This window comes from Erpetoichthys calabaricus, chromosome 5 (genome assembly GCF_900747795.2).
Source record: "Erpetoichthys calabaricus chromosome 5, fErpCal1.3, whole genome shotgun sequence".
In the NCBI taxonomy this organism is placed as follows: Eukaryota; Metazoa; Chordata; class Cladistia; order Polypteriformes; family Polypteridae; genus Erpetoichthys; species Erpetoichthys calabaricus.
In genome coordinates, this window is record NC_041398.2 from 194,942,705 (window position 1) to 194,964,592 (window position 21,888).

Consider the following 21,888-nt stretch of genomic DNA (forward strand, 5'->3'; position numbering starts at 1 on the left):
ATGAAGAATCAGCAAAAAAGGCAGACTGTATAGATTACACTATCAATGATGAACGAAATTATTTGTGCAAGAAGAAGTGCTCAAACTGCAACAATGAAGAGGCACTAGAAGTGTAAATCATTAAAGTAGCAAGAACAGCTGCAGAAAGAATGAGCTCAGAGGTTAATAATCTTTATGTCATAAAAGTGTAAAGCTGGTTATTAATTTCCTAAAATTAGTTTCCAATTGCATCTTTTTCAAACAACTTAAAACATGTTAAATAAAGAATCCAATAAAGAAACAACACATTGTTATAATTTTGACATTTCTGTTATAATTTCTGGATTCTAAAAGTCCTGTCTTATCTCAAAGTCATAACTTCAAATGAACAGTGTTGAAACATAACTTTTAGCACTTAGTTTTCCTTTTTTAAGCAGGTATCAGGACTATTGCACTTTTCCTGACACTTCTTAAAAGCAGTTTAAATGGTAAATTAATTAATGGTTTACAAAATAGGGCGGCACGGTGGCGCAGTGGGTAGCGCTGCTACCTCGCAGTTGGGAGACCTGGGGACCTGGGTTTGCCTCCCGGGTTCTCCCTGTGTCTGCGTGGGTTTCCTCCGGGTACTCAGGTTTCCTCCCACAGTCCAAAGACATGCAGGTTAGGTGCATTGGCGATTCTAAATTGTCCCTAGTGTGTGCTTGGTGTGTGTGTGCGTGTGCCCTGCGGTGGGCTGGCGCCCTGCCTGGGGTTTGTTTCCTGCCTTGCGCCCTGTGTTGGCTGGGATTGGCTCCAGCAGACCCTCGTGACCCTGTAGTTAGGATATAGCGGGTTGGTTAATGGATGGATGGATGGTTTACAAAATACAAAAGCATAAAACTTGAAGTTTGATTATTTTTACAGATTAGAATAAGAAAGGTGAGGCTTCCAAGAGTAAGTGGGAGGCTGTCCAAATATGATGACATTGTTCAATAGTAAGCAGACAACTTTTTTTTGGCCACATGAAGAGAATTGATTTGAAATGTGGCTATTATGACAAAATCCAAAGGTTTTATCATATGACAGCAACATTTAACTTTATCATTTTTCAAGTTTCTAATAATACTTTTATTAAAACAAACATTTGTCTTTGATGTTTAAAAGACAGAACAAAGCAAAAGTATAGAAAATGTTGAAAGTAGTATCAGTTATGACTTTCCATCAGAGATAAAATTATCATCCTTGTTTTTTCACTTTAAATAAGAGAAAAATCTATCAACTTTAAAACTGCTCACCATGTCAAAGTGCATATGAATAAACTAAAAAAATAAATGACAATCTTTAAATTAGAAGGATTTATTTAAAAAAACCAACACAAATACAACAAATTGGAAAAACATACAGTATGCTGATTAAGCGGTAACATCCAAAATTAGTTCTATGTCTGCAGTACACTGAACATAAATCTAAGAAAAATCCTGTCTTCATATTAATAAATACACGGTGTATTCTTTATGCTTTTTTATTCTAACAAGTCAAGAAAAGATAGTCCATAATAATGTAAAACTCTGCAATAGCATAAAAAAAAAATATGTTCTGAAATAATACACAAAAAAGTATTCCTTCTGGTCCAGTGTTAGTAACCTCAGATTTTACACCATCCAAACCCTCTTTTGTCAGCCACATCGCTCAACTTCATTGTATTACCAACGCTTGAAGCTAGGAGAGCAAACCTTTCGCCAGCATTATGCTTCTCAAACATGCTGTAGAATCAAACAAATCTTTAAAGATCCATACTTTCCTTCAGGTTTCCATATCAACATCTGTACATTCCTCATTTATCATTGTTGTTTTACAAGTTTTATCAGAATCTAAATCCTGAAGCTCAGATAAATCTAATTCTGGCAGTGGAGCTCTCCAGTACTGAAATGTATTAAAACATTCAAGATCTTCCTCTTCTGAAATTACCTACAAATAAAAGAATACAGATATTAAACTTACACAACTATTTTCTGAAAAAAAAAAAAAAAAAACTTAGAGTATGTAATGTATTCTTTTGAAAATACAAAATATATTAACACATTGTTGAATCATTATCATTCCTTCATGTTTTAGAATCAAATTGTTAAACTATTTTATATCAGGAACAATAAAAATATAAAGATGACAGTGTGTTTTATAATATTATGTTATCAACACATAATATAAAAAGACCTTGTTTACCTCAGCAATTTATAGAAACTATCTGCATAACAGAAATGCAAATACAGTAATTCAGAAAAATATACTGTATATTAATTTAAACAAAACATATGCTTGATGGCCTCATTAATTATCAAATCTAACCTAAGCCGAGTACAAATAAATCTACACACTTTCAACTGCTTCACTGAATAACAAGTAAGAAAGTGTAAGCACAGTGTAACATTCAGATGCATCTGGAGACTTGGTTAGTTGGTTTGAAGGTTAAAATTTTCTAGTCTTTTTATCCAAGAGTTTGAAATTACAATTATTTTTTATCATATATTTTTAAAAATATTGAGCCATATTTAAATATAATAGAACAGAAATATAATTAAATATATTAGTAATGAACAAATGTTTTTCTAATACCTTTAACAATAAATTGCTTTCACGGCAGATTCCAATTCAAATGCTGAGAAGATTCTCGTGATGTTGTTAGTTGTTGGATGTGTAGGGTCTGTGGATAACTGCTTTTCAAGTTTCTTAAGCATAAAACTTTCCAAATAAGTACCTAATGAAAAACTGAAGTCTATGCTGGCATCTAGCTGCAATTGTTGGCTACATCAAAACATGATATACAGTGGATCATTGTGACATTTTACCAATAATTTATAGTGCCAGAGAAATACTGAATCATTATAATATGTACATAATACAGCTGTGAGGTTGTTTTGAGATCGGAAATACGGAAGTACATGTTTAGTCACTGTATAAAGTGTCACCGAGCAATCTTTCATAAAATATAAGTTGCTTTAATCTTTTGCTTACATGGACTTTAAACATTATGCCTCTAATAGGCTTCGCATAAGATGCCACTCTGCTGCAGAAAGAGATGCATGGGATGGGGTGGAGGCAGAAGTCAGTCTATTAGCATATAACAAATCCTACCCCTGCATCCTAGTACACACTGTAAAAAGAGAAAAAGGGCTCTTTTTGATTTAATGTAATTTTAGTAGTTGTAATGAACTATATTAATATGTTTGTTCCCTTAACGTAATTTATTTTGAACGTAATTTATAATTGAACTTCTTCTATATTCTTGTAATGCAGGGGTGGCCATACCTTTTCGGCTTGCGAGCTACTTTTAAAATGACCAGGTCAAAATGATCTACCTACGTTAAAAATGCTATATTATATATACAGTAATCCCTCGCTATATCGCGCTTCGACTTTTGCGGGTTCACTCTATCGCGGATTTTATATGTAAGCATATTTAAATATATATTGAGGATTTTTCGCTGATTCGTGGGTTTCAGTGGACAATGGGTCTTTTCTGGTACATGCTTCCTCAGTTGGTTTGCCCAGTTGATTGCATACAAGGGACGCTATTGGCAGATGGCTGAGAAGCTACCCAACCAGAGCGTGTATTACGTATTAAATAAAACTCCTCAAATATATTGTGAGCACGGGGCTGTTCGCACCCCTAGACAATACGGACGCTCGTCTAAAAATGCTGAAAGATTACCTTCACATTGCTCCCTTCCTTGCTGGGGTTCCTTGCAGCTGCTTTGTCAAGCGACATGCTTCCTGCAAGGTGCTTCGCATACTTAAAAGCTTGAATGGCACGTATTGATTTTTGATTGTTTGCTTTTCTCTGTCTCACTCACTCTCTCTGACATTCTCTGCACCTGACGGAGGGGGTGTGATCAGAGGGGCTGTTCACACACTGGCATAGAGGATACGGACACTCCTCTAAAAAAAATGCTGAAAGACTACCTTCACATTGCTCCCTTCCTTGCAGCTGCTTTGTCCGGCGGTGCATTGCATACTTGAAAGCCCAAACAGCCCTATTGATTTTTGATTGTTTTTTTTCTTTCTCTCTATCTGACATTCTCTGCTCCTGACGCACACTCCTTTGAAGAGGAAGATATGTTTGCATTCTTTTAATTGTGAGACGGAACTGTCATCTCTGTCTTGTCATGGAGCAGTTTAAACTTTTGAAAAAGAGACAAATGTTTGTTTGCAGTGTTTGCATAAAGTTCCTGTCTCTCTACAACCTCCTGTGGTTCTGTGCAAATCTGTGACCCAAGCATGACAATATAAAAATAACCATATAAACATATGGTTTCTACTTTGCAGATTTTCATCTTTCGCGGGGGATTCTGGAACACAACCCCCGTGATCGAGGAGGGATTACTGTATGTATATATATATATATGTATATATATACACATACATACATATACACAGACACATACAGTATATATACAGTGATCCCTCGCTATATCGCGCTTCGCCTTTCGCGGCTTCACTCTATCGCGGATTTTATATGTAACCATATTTAAATATATATCGTGGATTTTTTGCTGGTTCGCGGATTTCTGAGGACAATGGGTCTTTTAATTTCTGGTACATGCTTCCTCAGTTGGTTTGCCCAGTTGATTTCATACAAGGGACGCTATTGGCAGATGGCTGAGAAGCTACCCAACTTACTTTTCTCTTTTTCTCTCTTGCGCTTTCTCTGATCCTGACGTAGGGGGTGTGAGCAGGGGGGCTGTTCGCACACCTAGACGATACGGACGCTTGTCTAAAAATGCTGAAAGATTATCTTCACGTTGCTACCTTCTGTGTGCAGCTGCTTAGTGAAGCTTTGCATACTTAAAAGCTCGAAGGGCACGTATTGATTTTTGCATGTTTGTTTTTCTCTGTCTCTCTCTCTCTCTCTTTGCTCCTGACGAAGGGGGTGTGAGCTGCCGCCTTCAACAGCTTTGTGCCGCGGTGCTTTGCATACAGCCCTATTGATTTGTTTGCTTTCTCTGTCTTTATGACAGTCTCTGCTCCTGACAAGCACTCCTTTGAAGAGGAAGATATGTTTGCATTCTTTTAATTGTGAGACAGAACTGTCATCTCTGTCTTGTCATGGAGCACAGTTTAAACTTTTGAAAAAGAGACAAATGTTTGTTTGCAGTGTTTGAATAACGTTCCTGTCTCTCTACAACCTCCTGTGTTTCTGCGCAAATCTGTGACCCAAGCATGACAATATAAAAATAACCATATAAACATATGGTTTCTACTTCGCGGATTTTCTTATTTCGCGGGTGGCTCTGGAACGCAACCCCCGCGATGGAGGAGGGATTACTGTATACACACATATACACACACACACATATATACACTGAGTATACTTTATACATAAAATATATGTTGTCGTACCTTGCATAACTGAATAACCTCTATGGCACAATAACAATTCAATACTATAGTATTTGGATTTAATAATCTTCATGTGGGAAAAGGCTGACTCGCATAAATAAGTAGAGCTGAATAATGCAGTCAAGGAGGTAGCACATTTCCTCATGTTTGGGTACTTTTCCTCTGTGAGTAAGTTCCAAAACTGTCCAAGAGCCCCAGACTTCAGCTGAATGTCATCCTGTAGTGTCACAATCTCATCCTCCACTGTACAGGAGTTTTAGGTGAAACAGTGTTGCAATTTTTGATGTGGGTGAATCACCCTCAACATCTTCCCTAAATAGATAGCACTTAAATGTAGCAATTGGCTCAAGTAAAGCTGAGTCTTGAAACCGTCTGTCAAAGTCTGACTTACAATTTTCAATCTGCTCTATGTAGCGTATGCTGTCAAGTTGCACACACGCCTTTCATTGCGTCTTCCGCTCTGACGCGAGGTTTTGGATGTTCCCCAAATCAAGGCGCTGAAGCTTTGAGGACAAATGTTGCATTTTTCGTTTAAAAGCATTAACTGAGCTAATCATATTGACCATGGAGTTCTCTTTTCCTTGCAGCTGTAAATTAAGCTCATTCAACATGTTGGTCACATCGGAAAAAAAATGCCAAGTCTAGCGGCCATTGATCGTTATTAAGTTGCTTGTATTCTGCATGTTTAATGAAAAGGAGAAACTCCTTTTTTCTCCAGCCAGGGATCTTGAAATCTCAGCAGGAATTTCTCCCTAGCCATCTGTCTCAACGAAGACCTCTTTTTATCATCTCTCCATCTTGGAAGGACTTCTTATGCTTAATGATCGAGTGACTCACCCGGAACGATGCTTCGGTGTGTCTGCCTTTGCTTTTGAATTCAGCCGAGTGAAAAATGACGGCTGTCCGATTAACTGCAATTTTAGTTCCCTCTCCTTTCTCCTTCTCAGAAGGAAGTCAGTTGGTAGTTTTTATTAACAGTTCGAAAGTGCCTTTCCACATTTTCCTTCTTTGGAATAGTAATGATAGATTGGCAGATCAGACAAACTCGCTTCGATTATGACATTGTGAGAAAAAAATCCTTTTCCAATTCCACATCAGCCCACACCCTCCCCAAACAATTTTTTTTTTTAAATCCATTCTTTAGTCGATATAAATTGGAAGGCTAACTAGATCACAGCCGGAGTTTTGCAGTAGCTTGCGCGTTTGATCATTCTTGCGGGATGACCAGTGTGTTAGAAGAAAAGAGATCTCAGACTGGCCGCCCTGTATGTCAATCAAGTGGCAAATGCCATAGGGAGGATATATGATAGACTAACGTTTAAAAAATTTCTTTTTTGAATGCAACGCGATCTACCTGCACTACCTTTGCGATCTACTGGTCGATCGCGATCGACGCATTCGGCACTCCTGTTGTGTTGTATGCAAAAATGGCTCGGTTTAAAATGGTAACATAGCGTGTCCTTTTATTTCTTATTTAATCGTTGCACTTGCCTCATTTGTTTCTGGACTGACGTGAGCAAAATATAAAATTACTATAAAGTTTGTTGCAGCACCCTCATTTCTGAGAGTTCAACTTTCAAGTTAAGAAACACATTCTAATGAGTTTTTGTGAAGATTTAACGCAACTAATCATCATCGTTATTTATGTTAAGTGCCATAACGTTAAAAATGTAGTTTTTTTATTCAGACTGAATCAATATGCCCCGTCATTTTGGTGTTATCCTACTCCATTTAAGGTGTACAGGACTAGCTGTATACAGTGCTAACCGGGGCTGTTGTGGTGACTTCTTTTCCACCCTCGCGATTACAAGCAATGTTTTCTTTGAGCATGGTGGGGTTAGGGTATCCCTGTTTGAATATATAGAATGCTGATATGCATATTCTGTACTGAAGAGTTGTTTGAGGTTAATGGGGTTGCCCTCTTAACGGTTAGAATGTGATGTTTCAGCAGCTGAAACTGGAAAATGTCCGTATGTAGTACCAGTGCGTACAGGCACACTGCAAACCCAGGTTTTAAGTATTAACCAGATAGAGTATCAATATTATTAAGTACAATAATTTAATACAATAATGGGCATATATATATTGCCTTGGTCATTCTAATGTAATCAAAATTTATTTTTGTTTTGTTAAAATTATTTGTTTTATATAAATTGTGCAAAAAGTATTAAAAAAAACATGGTTTCAGTCCAGTAATCCAGGAATAAATTTAGAAGTTCATCAGGTCATCATGAATATAGATGGACAGAAATGTATTTGTCATTGGGGGAAATTTGGCTTCTTACAGAAGTTCTTTAAATGAATAAAAACAAATAGGTAGATAAATTATTAAATATATAAATAGGTATGTAAATAAATAAATATACACAGACAATTTGGACTAAATACACACCAGAATGACTATAAAGCATAAAATTGAAAAAAAAAATGCTGACTTGGTTGTCACACTCACAGTGAGGCATTATACACATGTATTGCTGTTGGTATCAGGGTATAGTAACAATAACATAAACGCATTTATGTTGAGTAGACAATAGTTGCAAATGTTCAGTAATACCTGATGCGACTCTGATGTCTACTTTAGAAAGTGAAAGCGATGGCCTCCACTTTTCAAAGTGAATGAGGTACAGTGGGGCAAAAAAGTATTTATTTATACACCAATTGTGCAAGTTCTCCCACTTAAAAAGATGAGAGGCCTGCAATTTTCATCATAGGCATACCTCAACTATGAGAGACAAAATGAGAAAAAAAAAATCCACAAAATCACATTGTCTGATTTTTGAAGAATTTATTTGCAAATTATGGTGGAAAAAAAGTATTTGGTCAATAACAAAAGTTCATCTCAATACTTTGTTATATACCCTTTGTTGGCAATGACAGAGGTCAAACGTTTTCTGTAAGTCTTCACAAGGTTTTCACACACTGTTGCTGGTATTTTGGCCCATTCCTCCATGCAGATCTCCTCTAGAGCAGTAGTATTTTGGGGCTGTCGCTGGGCAACATGGACTTTCAACTCCTTCCAAAGATTTTCTATGGGGTTGAGATCTGGAGACTGGCTAGGCCACTCCAGGACCTTGAAATGCTTCTTACGAAGGCACTCCTTTGTTACCCGGGCGGTGTGTTTGGGATCATTGTCATGCTGAAAGACCCAGCCACGTTTCATCTTCAATGCCCTTGCTGATGGAAGGAGGTTTTCACTCAAAATCTGACGATACATGGCCCCATTCATTCTTTCCTTTACATGGATCAGTCGTTCTGGTCCCTTTGCAGAAAAACAGCCCCAAAGCATGATGTTTCCACCCCCATGCTTTACAGTAGGTATGGTGTTCTTTGGATGCAACTCAGCATTCTTTCTCCTCCAAACACGAGGAGTAGAGTTTTTTTCATCTAACCATATGACATTCTCCCAATCCTCTTCTGGATCATCCAAATGCTCTCTAGCAAACTTCAGACGGGCCTGCACATAATAATTCATTACATTTATATAGCGCTTTTCTCAGTACTCAAAGCGCTATCCACACAGGAAGGAACCGGGAAGCGAACCCACAATCTTCCACAGTCTCCTTACTGCAAAGCAGCAGCACTACCACTGCGCCACCTGTGAGGACTGGGAGACACGTCTGGCACTGCAGGATTTGAGTCCCTGGTGGCATAGTGTGTTACTGATGGTAGCCTTTGTTACTATGGTCCCAGCTCTCTGCAGGTCATTCACTAGGTCCCCCCATGTGGTTCTGGGATTTTTGCTCACTGTTCTTGTGATCATTTTGACCCCACGGAGTGAGATCTTGCGTGGAGCCCCAGATCAAGGGAGATTATCAGTGGTCTTGTATGTCTTCCATTTTCTAATAATTGCTCCCACAGTTGATTTCTTCACACCAAGCTGCTTACCTATTGCAGATTCAGTCTTCCCAGCCTGGTGCAGGTCTACAATTTTGTTTCTGGTATCCTTTGACAGCTCTTTGGTCTTGGCCATAGTGGAGTTTGGAGTGTGACTGTTTGAGGTTGTGGACAGGTGTCTTTTATATTGATAACGAATTCAAACAGGTGCCATTAATACAGGTAACGAGTGGAGGACAGACGAGCCTCTTACAGAAGAAGTTACAGGTCTGTGAGAGGCAGAAATCTTGCTTGTTTGTAGGCGACTATTTTCCACCATAATTTGCAAATAAATTCTTTAAAAATCAGACAATGTGATTTTCTGGATTTTTTTTTCTCATTTTGTCTCTCATAGTTGAGGTATACCTATGATGAAAATTACAGGCCTCTCTCATCTTTTAAAATGGGAGAACTTGCACAATTGGTGGCAGACTAAATACTTTTTTCCTAAGAAGTGTTTTATCTTACAGTATTTGAATTTTTGAAGTTCATTTCTTTAACTAATCTTTTTCCTCTAAGATTAAAGCGGAGTTCCAGCGGATTGCTACAATCCTTCTCCAGTTCAAATTTCTTGCACAGCTGGACAAATATACCAATAAACTAAAGAGCATCTTCAGACACAAAAGAGGAGCTGCCTGCTATAAGATTGCCACTTTCATTCAAGCCATAGATCAGGTACATTACATTTGTGAATTCCATTGAGGCAGCGATCTTGAATTCTTTGGCAAAAATTTAGATATTTTTTTTGGCCCAAATGAATTGTTTTTTTGTTTGTTATAAATTTCTGGGTCAGTGAATATTAATAAATGTGTACTTTTGCATCCAGAAAAATTAAGTTAACATCAGAAGACCGAGGTCCCTTATCATTTACCTTGGTGAGGATGACAAAGATCTGATCAAAGAATATTTGGTAAGGCTTAGTATGCAATTTACCCTTATTTACTTATGCTATTTATTTGTTCATTAACATAGATTTGTGTTTTTTCCTCAACTAAATTTCGCAGTATGTTCAGTCACAATTCTGATGTAATATTCTGTATAGTCACTAGTGCAAGATATACTGCTTTATTGTTTGGTATTTTGAACATACTTGTTATACAACACTAAGATATTAATATTCAAGTTTGCTTCCTGGGTCCTCCCTGCGTGGAGTTTGCATGTTCTCCCCGTGTCTGCGTGGGTTTCCTCCCACAGTCCAAAGACATGCAGGTTAGGTGCACTGGTGATTCTAAATTGTCCCTAGTGCGTGCTTGGTGTGTGTGTGTGTGTGTGTGTGCCGGCGCCCTGCCCAGGGTTTATTTCTTGCTTTGCGTCCTGTGTTGGCTGGGATTGGCTCCGGCAGACCCCCGTGACCCTGTAGTTAGGATATAGCGGGTTGGATAGTGGATGGATGGATGGATGGATGGCTTTAATGATTTCTAGGGTTTATTTATCTATGTCAAAGTTTACTATATCGTAATGGGTGAGTATTTGTGCATCTTTTTCTTGTAGGATACAGCAGGAGACAATGCTGAAAAAGAAATGAAGACACTCACAAAGGCCATATGTGTCACCCGTAAAGAGGGTGAAGGACCCTTTCACACACCTAAAGAAGTTGGCATTGTTATTGAAGGTGTAGAGGTGCTAAATGGGCTACAGTCTGTTGCAGCAGCTTGTGCAATGTTGTTTGGTCTAATGTATACAATAAATCTTAGACACCCTAAGGAATTAAAATCCACTTTTGAAGTTTTCCAAAAAGTTTTTATGGAACTGGAGAGAGATAAAAAATCTCCCAGAGTGCAGAATCTAAGCAACAAGCTTCTCAGCACAGATTAATGAATGATGAATATATTTATGTTCAAGTTTTATGACTACACCACAAAACAGTTTGTTGTTTGGATATTAATATTTTTGGCTTTTTGAATTTGATGTATACTTCATGTTTTTTTCCAGGACATTATTTAGTTTTTGTTTACAAGGGAAGTTGTTGTTGCTGTTAATCCCTTCCTTTTTGCATTTCCATCTTCATGGAGGTTAAAGAGGCACAAGTGTCTTGTATATATTGATCAACAAGTTCAAAATGTGAAATTATGTATTTAATTGTTGTTAATCAGCTACTTAGTCTGGTTTAGGTTGAGTACTTACTTTTATATAATATAATAATACAATATGTTATCGGGCCACAAGGGGGCAACCGCCCTGGATGTTGAGGGGACCATGGGGAAGAAGCAAGGAGGCCCAAGACCACTGGGGCCCGTGGCCACCAGCAGGGGAAACCCCGAGCATCGTGGAGCCCAGGATATCGACACTTTCTCCACATCTGGGAAGGTGGAGGAAGGACCTTCCAGAAATGCCCGGAGTGCTTCCGGGTGCAAGGGCAGCACTTCCGCCACACCAGGAAGTGCTGCCAGAAGAACGTCATCGAGCACCTGGTGCACATCCGGGTGGAAATAAAAGGGGCCACCGTCCTACAATCAGGGAGCTAGAATTGGGAGCGGGAGCAGGATGAAGCCCCCATGAGGAGAGGAAAGGCGGCCCACGGACACTGGAAAAGAGGCCTGTGGAGGGTGATTGGTGCGGGAGCACTGTGTGTTGGGCAAACTTTATTTACAAAATTAAGTGTGTTTGGTAAAGTGTTGGTGTCAGTCTGTCTGTGCTGGGCTGGCTTTCAGAATGGTGACAAGGGTGGGATCCTCCGCCTGTTTCAAGGCGGGAACCCTTAAAAATAATTTTGTGGGCAGCCTGGCCCTGCAGACAATCACACATATGCACTGCGAAAGCACAGCCCATACACGCACCGTCGGGGGACTGCAACTCACCCCACGACCGCCAGTGGTTCATCACAGCGCCGTCTCCAACCCAATGGGGGACAGGAACGGCAGGCGAGGCAGGAGAGCTGCGGACTCCCCAGTGTTCGTCGTTCCCGTGAAGACTGCAAATGCATCCCGGTATCGTGCGGTTTCGGTGACCGAGTACCCGCATATCCGACAGTGGAGGCGACGTGGAGGGCTGAATGCATGGTAGGGTTGGAGCCAAGACGCTGGCGGATAAGTGCCGTGAGTCTTACAGCCCTAATGCCAGAGCCAGCGTCAGTCTCACGTCGCTGCACAGGGGTGCAGATGGTGAGGGGTCTCTTCCTTTCCCGTAGGGAAACTCAAGCCGTCGGGGCACCCCAGAGGAAAAGGAAGAACTGGAGTAGTGAAGCCAGCTCTTCCCACAAAGTGAGACGTGAGCCTGTGAGCTCACGTCCGATGATGGGCCACCCTCTGCGGTGGCAGAGGGAAGCCCCCGAAGTCAGCGGGGAAGACGGTAGGGTGAGCGGTCCTGTTAGACAACCTGAAGACGGGGGCACGAAGGCCGCGGAACGGGTGCCGAGGTTTCGGCTGCCAGGGTGCCGGCCAAAGGGGGGAGCATTGGCCCTTAGGTTTGAAGGAGGACGCCAAGCAGTGGCGACAGGTCAACGTCTCTGCCTCTGTGTCTGCTTTATCTTTTGCAGGACCAGGCCCTGGACGAGCGCGAATTAGACCGCTTTGTGGGAGACCTGCCCTTGGGGCAGTGTCACAGGAGGCTGGGTTTAAGACCCAGCCGGGACGCCTGGAAGGACCAGGAGGTGGTATACACGAGCATTAAACCATTTAGTTCTTATGTTGATCACTCCAAATAGAAAAAGACTGGAAGCACTGCTAAACCAAACTACATGGCTCCAGTGATCTGGATTTGATACCTAGCAATTGCATAGGTTTGCACTCTTTTTCTAGGAACACTTCAGTCCCATACTCCAGATTAAGTTAACTAGCAGATGTATTTGTGTGCATACATGATGTCATGACTGTATCAGTACTTCAGTGGACTTTCCACCCTGCATGAGTTTAACAGAATTAAAAAAAAAAACATTTTGCTGATCATAATGAAAATATTATGAGTACTGCCCCCAGATATATAAAACTTCTGGAAGGACAGTGCCACGTGGCTAATTTGCATGCACAATTAGCCATGTGCATAGCTACTAGTCAAAACAAACCCTTGTCAGAAAACACTGGACACCTTCTGAAATAATGGAAACATTTATTACTATTTACAAACAGTTTCTTTCTTCATGATGGTAGGAAAAAGTTGGAAAAATCTGCACAGAAACATGGGAAACCAAAAAAAGATGTTCCAGCTGTGCCCGGAGCTGCCACTTCAAACAGCTTGTCTGTGCCCAAGACTGGAACTCTTGTGAGCACAATCATCTATACTTCATTTACTTCTTATTAGTTACTGGCCATTTTCATTATTTTTGGCTTGTGCTATTCTAACCATCTGTGTCTTTTCTTGTTTGAAGTATGGCAGTACAGTGGCACTACTGCCTCACAGCACAGATCACATTTTTGGCCACATTAATCAGTGCAGCACAGTTGGCCGACACTTTCCTAGCACTCTGGAACACTTACGACAAATACACCATTATAATTCAGTCGACCTGGTTCAGTTCCTCCTTCTACATTAGTATTCGATGAAATTCCCTAATATTTCCGCGGTTTTCCCAGGCTCACGTCCGAGCGAACTCTGTGGGGTTCGCACATCACCACTCACTAGTCCTGTGACTACCATACGAGAAATCATGTTGGATGAACAAAAGTCAAAGTTAATTATCTAAATTATAAGCTGATGTCTTTGAAAAGCAAAGCCTTCAATGAATCAACTTTAAACTCATACTGAACTGCAACTTGATAGGAATCATACAAGGATTTCATCAAAAGTCAAGAATTCTTATTCGATTTAAACTAAAATGTTACATCACTGAAATGTCACCAGCAATAATTAACGCAAGGAGGCAGCAGTAAAGACCATTAACGCTGTTTCAATAAATGCATTAAAAAACAATTAGCAGGCACGAACTCGTTTAGCAAACATCGAGGCTGTTTTCTTACAATTATGCATTTTAAAAAACTAGCCTCTATTAATGACATCTCGTTTTCTTCTTCAAGTAGAATTTGTCTGCTTTTGCCTGGCTGACTGATTTGTCGATTGTTTCACATGCGCGTGAGGGATGCTCTTTCTCGCTTTGCCTAAATGTTGCCGACGAGCAATATAGTCAATTAGATACCTTGTCATTGTGAAGCGTGTCCTCATTTGCCGTTTTAAACCCAATCTCAGTTTTCACAGCATCGGCCAGAGTAACTGCATTGGGCTCCTCTGCTCTCAGCTGATCCTCTTCCTTTCTCTTCCTACAAGGGACAGAATTCGTCCTCCAGTCACCGTCATCTTCGTCTAAGCTGCGTTGCCTCTTAATGGTGCACCGCCTCCCCTCGATAGACAGCACGTTTTCCACGGCTCTGCTGCGGTCTTTTACACATACAGGAGAAGACAGTGACCGCAAGCGTCTTTTCAGCGGAACTTCACAACAAATTGTCTCCGCTCTTCTTTTGCTCATGGATGCACGCTTTCTGAAAAAACAAGTAAAGCCGACAAACTTCCGGCTTCCGTACACAGTATATTTGAATGCTTCCCCTCCCCGCCGGATTTGCGCATAAAGGAATACAGTTTGCAAAGGAAGACAAACTTTGGAGAAAAAAATAAACTATTGTCAGAGCGCCCCCTTACAGCCTGTAGGTCTACTACAATATAAGAGTCGTTCATTAGTTGAATGTGTCAGTATTGTTTCGTGGACAGAGAACAGTGAACTTCTTAGTTGCATTTGCTAATCGACTTGCAACACGTCGTTACTCTCCTGCGTCATGATTAGTGAGTAGAACTACTTTACACAGAAACTTCTCTCTTCATTACCTGAAAAACCTCAGAACATCCATGCATCCATTTTCTTTACTCACTTATCCAGGGCAGGCAAGTGGGGAAGCTGGAGCCAATCTCAGCAAGCATCAGGTACAAGGTAGAAACAATCCCAGTTCATAGCAGGGTGAACGTATGCCAAATAAACAACAACCTATTCATCTAATCCTTATGTCTTTGCACTGTGGGAGGAAACTTGCGCACCTGGAGGAAACGCAAAACAACATGTGGAGAACATGTAAACTCTGTGCATGCACCACATTAACATCATTATATCAAAGAAGAAATCTGAGGATCAGTATAACAGTACACAGTGCATTCAGAAAGCATTCACACGCCATCACTTTCTGTAAAATTTATTATGTTGTAGATTTAATTTTAAGCGGTTACATTTTTGCTCAACAATCTACACTTAATAATCTTTTTCTTTCAGCTGCTCCTGTTTGGGTTCGCCACAGCGGATCATCTTTTCCCATATCTTCCAGTCTTCTACATCTTGCACTTTCACACCCATCACCTGCATGTCTTCTCTCCCCACATACATAAACCTTCGCTTAGGCCTTCCTCTTTTCCTCTTGCCTGGCAGTTCTATCCTTAGCATCCTTCTCACAATATACCCGTCATCTCTCTTCTGCACATGTCCAAACCAACGCAATCTCTCCTCTCTGACTTTGTCTCCCAGCCGTCCAACTTGAACTAATGTACTCATTTCTAATCCTGTCCATCCTCTTCACACCCAATGCAAATCTTAGCATCTTTAATTCTGCTACCTCCAGCTCTGTCTTCTGCTTTCTGGTCAGTGCCATCTCCAACCCATATAACATAGCTGGTCTCACTACTGTCCTGTAGACTTTCCCATTCACTCTTGCTGATACCCATCTGTCACAAATTACTCCTGACACGCTTCTCCACCCATTCCACCCTGCCTGCACTCTCTTTTTCACCTCTCTTCCACAATACCCATTTCTCTGTACTGTTGATCCCAAGTATTTAAACTCATCCACATTTGCCAACTCCACTCCCTGCATCCTCACCATTCCTCTGACCTCCCTCCCATTTACACACATGTATTCTGTCTTGTTCCTACCGACCTTCATTCCTTTCCTCTCTAGAGCATTTAGAAAACATATACATGTACATAAGGTCCCACAATTCACACAGCATGTCAAGACAAAAACCAGCCCATGAAGTTTAATGAAGTTCTCTCTGTAGAACACCATGATTAAATTGTGGCAGGGCATAGATTAGGGCAAAGATATACATACACACATATATATAAATAAAATGTGTGTGTTCCCAGGAGCACAGAGACTGCAATAATTCTCATATGGAAGAAGTTTGGAACTGCCAGGTCAGGGAGGTGACCAAGAACCTAATGGTCACACTAATAGTGCTTTGGAAGTCCTCTGTTGAGATAGGAGAATCTGTTGGAAGAACAATAATCTCAGCAGCACACCTTCACTCAGCCATTTATGGTAGAGTGGTAAGACAGAAGCCACTCTTGAGTAAATGGCATTTGGCAGTTTAAAAGACTCTCAGAGTGTGAGAAAAAAAGTTCTCTGGTCTGATAAAACAAAAATTTGGGTAGAACTCCAAACACTAGGTCTGGTTGCAGTGGTCATCACCTTCCTAATACTATTACTACAGTGAAGCATGGAAAATTCTCAGGGTGTTTAAGGGTATTTTCCACAGGTGAAATTTACCAAAAGATTGGTGACAGCATTGCAGATTTACTAGACATTACATTCGGTTGGATTTAACATCGAAGCAGGAGATTAAGGATTGCTGTGGTTTTGTCTTTATGGAGTCCTGGCTCACCGACTCCACAACCGACACTGCTATTAGCCTGGAGGGGCTAACGATTCATCGGGCAGACAGGAGCAGCAGTCTCAGCGGCAAAACACGGGGCGGAGGTATAATCGTCTACATAAACAACAGATGGTGTGTTGACTCAAAAATAATCCACACATGTTGCTCTGTGGACACTGAGTTTTTGGTAGTTAAATGCCGGCCTTTTTATTTGCCACGGGAATTTTCCGTTGTACTTATAGTAGCTGTTTATATTCCCCCTGACGCTGACACCAAGGCAGCCATTGACACACTCTGCCACTGTATCAACGATTTGCAAACCACACATCCAGAGGGAGTAGTCATCGTTGCTAGGGATTTTAACCAGGCAAACATGAAGAGAGGTTTACCCCATTTTTACCAACATGTGGATTTTGCAACTCGAGGAACCAATATATTGGATCATGTCTACACCAACATTAAAGGAGCATTCAAAGCATCCCCACGTCCCCATCTTGGCTCATCAGACCACATCTCTATTATGCTAATCCCAGCATATAGACCTGTGCTCATCAGATCAAAACCATCACTCAAACAGGTGAGAGTTTGGCCAGGAGAAGCCATGAATGCACTACAGGATTGTTTTGAGTGCACTTACTGGTCTGTGTTCAGTGAGGTAGCTACCACAGATCAAAGGATAGACATAAATGAATATGCAGAGGCTGTGTTTGGCTACATAAATAAGTGCATGGAGGATGTCTGCGTCACCAAATACATCATTGTCAGGGCAAACGATAAACCGTGGGTGACTGCTGAGGTGTGAGTTTTGCTGAAAGTGAGAAACTGTGCTTTTAAATCTGGAGATATAGCTGCCCTTAGAACAGCAAGAGCCAACCTAAATAAAGCTATGAGAAGAGCTAAAAGGGCTCATGGAAAGAAAATAGAGAGTCATTTTCAAGATCACAGGAACAGCAGAAGATTGTGGCAGGGAATTAAATCTGTGACAGATTACAAAACAGTTTCTTACCCCTGTGATGATAGCTTCAACTTCCTGAATTACCTAAATAAGTACTTTGGACGGTTTGAAGCATTGAATGATACATCACCAGTGAAGGCCACCCCTCATCCTGATGAGAAGGCACTGTGTTTGGAACCGGATGATGTTCTACGGACTTTGAGGAGAATTAATCCAAGGAAAGCTGCGGGACCAGACCAGATACCAGGTTGTGTACTCAAAGGATGTGCGGAGCAGCTGACACATGTCCTTACGGATATATTTAACATCTCTCTGTGTCAGGCTGTTGTGCCATCTTGCTTTAAAACCTCAGAAATCATCCCAGTTCCGAAAAAACCCATAGTCACAACCATGAATGACTATCGCCCTGTAGCCTTAACATCAATAGTGATGAAATGTTTCGAGAGGCTGATCAAGGACCACATTACTTCTGTCCTACCCTCCTCATTTGACCCACTCCAATTCGCCTACCGCTCCCACCGTGCCACAGAGGATGCCATATCTATTGCACTCCATTTTTCATTGGAACATCTGGAGAATAGAGACGCTATGGTCCGTATGCTGTTTGTTGATTTTAGTTCAGCTTTTAACACCATCATCCCTCAGAATTTGATTAGCAAACTGGGCCCATTGGGACTGGGCATACCTCTGCAAAACTGGATATTGGACTTTCTAATGGATAGGCCACAATACGTACGGGTAGGAAAGAATAAATCAGATACCATCTCCTTGAGCACAGGTTCTCCACAGGAGTGTGTTCTAAGTCCCCTCCTCTTCACGCTCATGACCCACGATTGTTGTGCCAAGTTCAGCACAAACCAAATTATTAAGTATGCGGACGACACAACAGTGGTGGGTCTCATTCGAGGTGATGGGGAGGGGGATTACAGAGTGGAGGTGAAGTCATTTGTGGAATGGTGTGATAAAAACAATCTGATACTGAATGTCGAAAAAACAAAAGAACTGGTGATCGACTTCAGGAAGAAACAGCTGATACACATCCCGGTCTACATTTAGAACACTGCTGTGGAAATTGTGCAGTCTACTAAGTTCCTGGGAGTTAATGTGACGAACAACCTCACCTGGTCCCTGCACACCTCCTCCGTCATCAAGAAAGCTCACCAGCGCTTGATCTTTCTGCGGAGGCTAAAGAGGGCCCATCTCAGTAAGTCAGTCCTCACCACTTTTTACAGAGGGACCATAGAGAGTGTGCTAACCAGCAGCAGCTCTCTGTGGCAGGAGAGCTGCAGCGCTTCGGACTGGAAAGCACTGAGGAAAGTGGTGAGGGCTGCAGAGAGGATCATTGGAGCCCCGTTGCCAATGTACAAGATTTGGCAAAACAACGCTGTCTGGCCAGAGCTGTGCGGATTTCTAGAGACCCTACTTATCCTGCCTCTGAACTCTTTTCCCTCATGCCCTCAAGCAGAAGGTACCGCAGCCTGAAATGTAGAACTACCAGGTTTAAAAACAGTTTTTTTCCTACTGCCGTTCGTCTTTTAAATGAAGCATTTTAGTATTTTATTGTAGGCTGATTTTAACTATGTGTTTTTATTATTGTCTTGTGCATCGTATTTTCGTTCTGCAGCACATCTTGGATGTTCTGCTGAATGACAAATAAATCTAAATTGATTGAATTGACAGTGATCATACATGGATTTGGGTAGAAGTTACATTCACCAAAACCGCACATCAATTAACTGCTAGAATCATCCTGCTTAAGAATGTGGTGGGGAATGGCAGTAATAAAAGTTTGCAAGACTAAAAACCAAGCAATTATTCTAGTAGTGCTCAACATCTAGAGTGTGCTTTTTACTTGAGGTGAATTGACACACTTGATACTACTACTAATAATACATTGAGAGAATAAAGTTAAGCAAGTGTAATGGAGCTATGTCTGTTACACTGTCAGGTTTTCATAAGCCACTCAAGCATCTGTGCTTGCACCACTGGTCGTCCGCAAAATGACTTCAAGATTTCACATGTTGTGAGTCCACACTTACTCTCCTTGTCAGATTTTCAAGTCCTTTAATATTTCTTCACCTCACATTTGGATTTTTGTAATTCAGTCACTAAGTATCAATATGCATCTGGTAAAATTTCTGAACAAACATACCCTTCACACTTACACTTCAGCTCCCTTTAAGTATTTAGGTTTTCTTTGTTTTGTGAACAATTTTTTTCTTGACTTCAACAAAGGCAAAAAAAGTAAAACTAATACAACTGAGTTTAAAACAAAAAAAAATGTATGGACCCCCATACTAGCCTTGTAAGGAGAAATGGAGAAAAATGGGAAACAATGTCAATGCTAGGATAACCACAATAGAGAGAGGTAGCAGTATCACCAACCCAGAAAAAGGCCAAAAAGTTTAAATCCAACATTACCAATCACAGGCCATTCAGCTATTGGTTTTATATCAGATATACAATTGTTTATTAAGTCCAATTCACATTCAATATGGTCAACACCAGCAACTAAGACTCCCAAGCAAAGAACCATAAGGCAGGTATTACCATTGGACACAATTTGTTAAACATTTATCTTGTTTTTTTGGTTGTCTACTGTATCTTGGATGATGAGTCTGTGAGTTTTAACATTCAAAAAATAGCTAAAGACACTCTTCATCACCTATGTAAGTGTTCTGTCTCTGTGAACCTTCTGAAGTGGACTGGATCGGGTTTTAGTCTGCTAAGCTGTCTATAGTTTGAATTGCTTTCTTTGTTTCCACAGTGAATGTTTCTCTTTTCTGGGTTTCAAGTTTTTTTTTTTTTTTTAATGCTTCTAGTGTTTGCCAGTACTGTAATTCATTTTTGTTTCTACTCAACTGAAGTTTTCAGATTTATCAATTTGAAGGTGGACTTTAACCTTGTCTACTCTGTACACAATTTTTTTTAATGATTTATGCCATAAAGGGTGCTGTGTAAAATTAGTCAGAGGCTGAATTGACAGCCTTGAAGTTTAGATTACACTAGGCTGCACTGTCTAGCGTGACTGATCTTGAAATGTATGTCATACTAATTCAGTTACAAATATTTTAAATGCTCCTTTGTATATTTCATTTTCATAATATTATTGCTGTTATTAATGTTACTGACTTGCATTTAAAGTTCAGTTTTAGGAACTGGCATAATCTGTGATGCACATATATTTTTAGAATTAATTCAACCAAAATCAAAATAGGCATTTTTAGGGTTTTAATTTATTTCAAGGCATTTAATATAATTTTGCTTTTGATACATAAATTTAACTAAAATAATTTCCCATGGAGCCCCTATTGAGGTGCCTGAACGTATTCATTCAGTAGCCCAGTAAAAAGACTGTAGTGTGTGAAGGAGTTGCTACTTCTAAATAGCTACCAGAGTTTGTATTGGCCCCCTCACTGTGCGAGGAACTATACACTGTGTTTTAGAAAGCCATCCTCCACCTCTGAATTTTACAATCTCTTAAAAAAAAAAAAAGTTGCACACACAGGGCATCGTGGCCCCGAATCTCCTTTATTAGAAGATGAAAAACAAACACTTTCAAGAATGTAAAATTTGTTATAAGATACAGCATTATGCTATTTTATTCTTCTACATAACTTACATATGGGTTATTCTTTTAAAAAAAACAGGCTCCCCATTGCATCCAAAGCTGCCAAGATCTGACTCGGCAACCATGGACTGGATTACTGTAATGTAGGATGAAAATAGGTGGGTGGGTGAATAGATTTTCAAAAATATTCAGGGCAATATAATTTTAGCAAATAAAGTCAGTCATCAATAATTTTTAATAAAATAGATTTTAATTGAAAGAAAAAAGAATTTTTAAGACCACTTTAAGAAGTACTTGCTTCAGAAAAGCTAAATAACACCAGATACATTTCAGACTAGACCTAAAAAAAAACAAAAATCAAAGTCTGTTCTCATGATTGAAGAAAAAAAACCCAAAAAACATACGACTGTAACAGTCCATTAATGAGGTACTTATTTTAAAATACTGATGTAGTTACTCATTTTTTATTCTTGAAGAAGTTCAAAAATGAAGACTCTTCTAAATCCATTCAACTTCTACTCAAAGCTTATGCTTAGTGCAGTACAGTTAAGCTGCTCAGATAACAAAAGGC

General features: G+C 40.2%; 1 protein-coding gene across 1 annotated transcript; it reads right to left on the reverse strand.

The window, feature by feature from the left end:
• Window positions 1-1,283: 1,283 nt before the first annotated feature.
• wu:fa19b12 (uncharacterized protein LOC560551 homolog) lies at window positions 1,284-14,732 on the reverse strand. The gene is made up of 2 exons (XM_028802356.2): window positions 14,300-14,732; window positions 1,284-1,926 (listed from the first exon to the last, which is right to left on the reverse strand). Exons 1-2 carry the CDS (start codon window positions 14,624-14,626, stop codon window positions 1,762-1,764), a joined length of 492 nt encoding a protein of 163 aa, XP_028658189.1. The 5' UTR covers window positions 14,627-14,732; the 3' UTR covers window positions 1,284-1,761.
• Window positions 14,733-21,888: the final 7,156 nt, after the last annotated feature.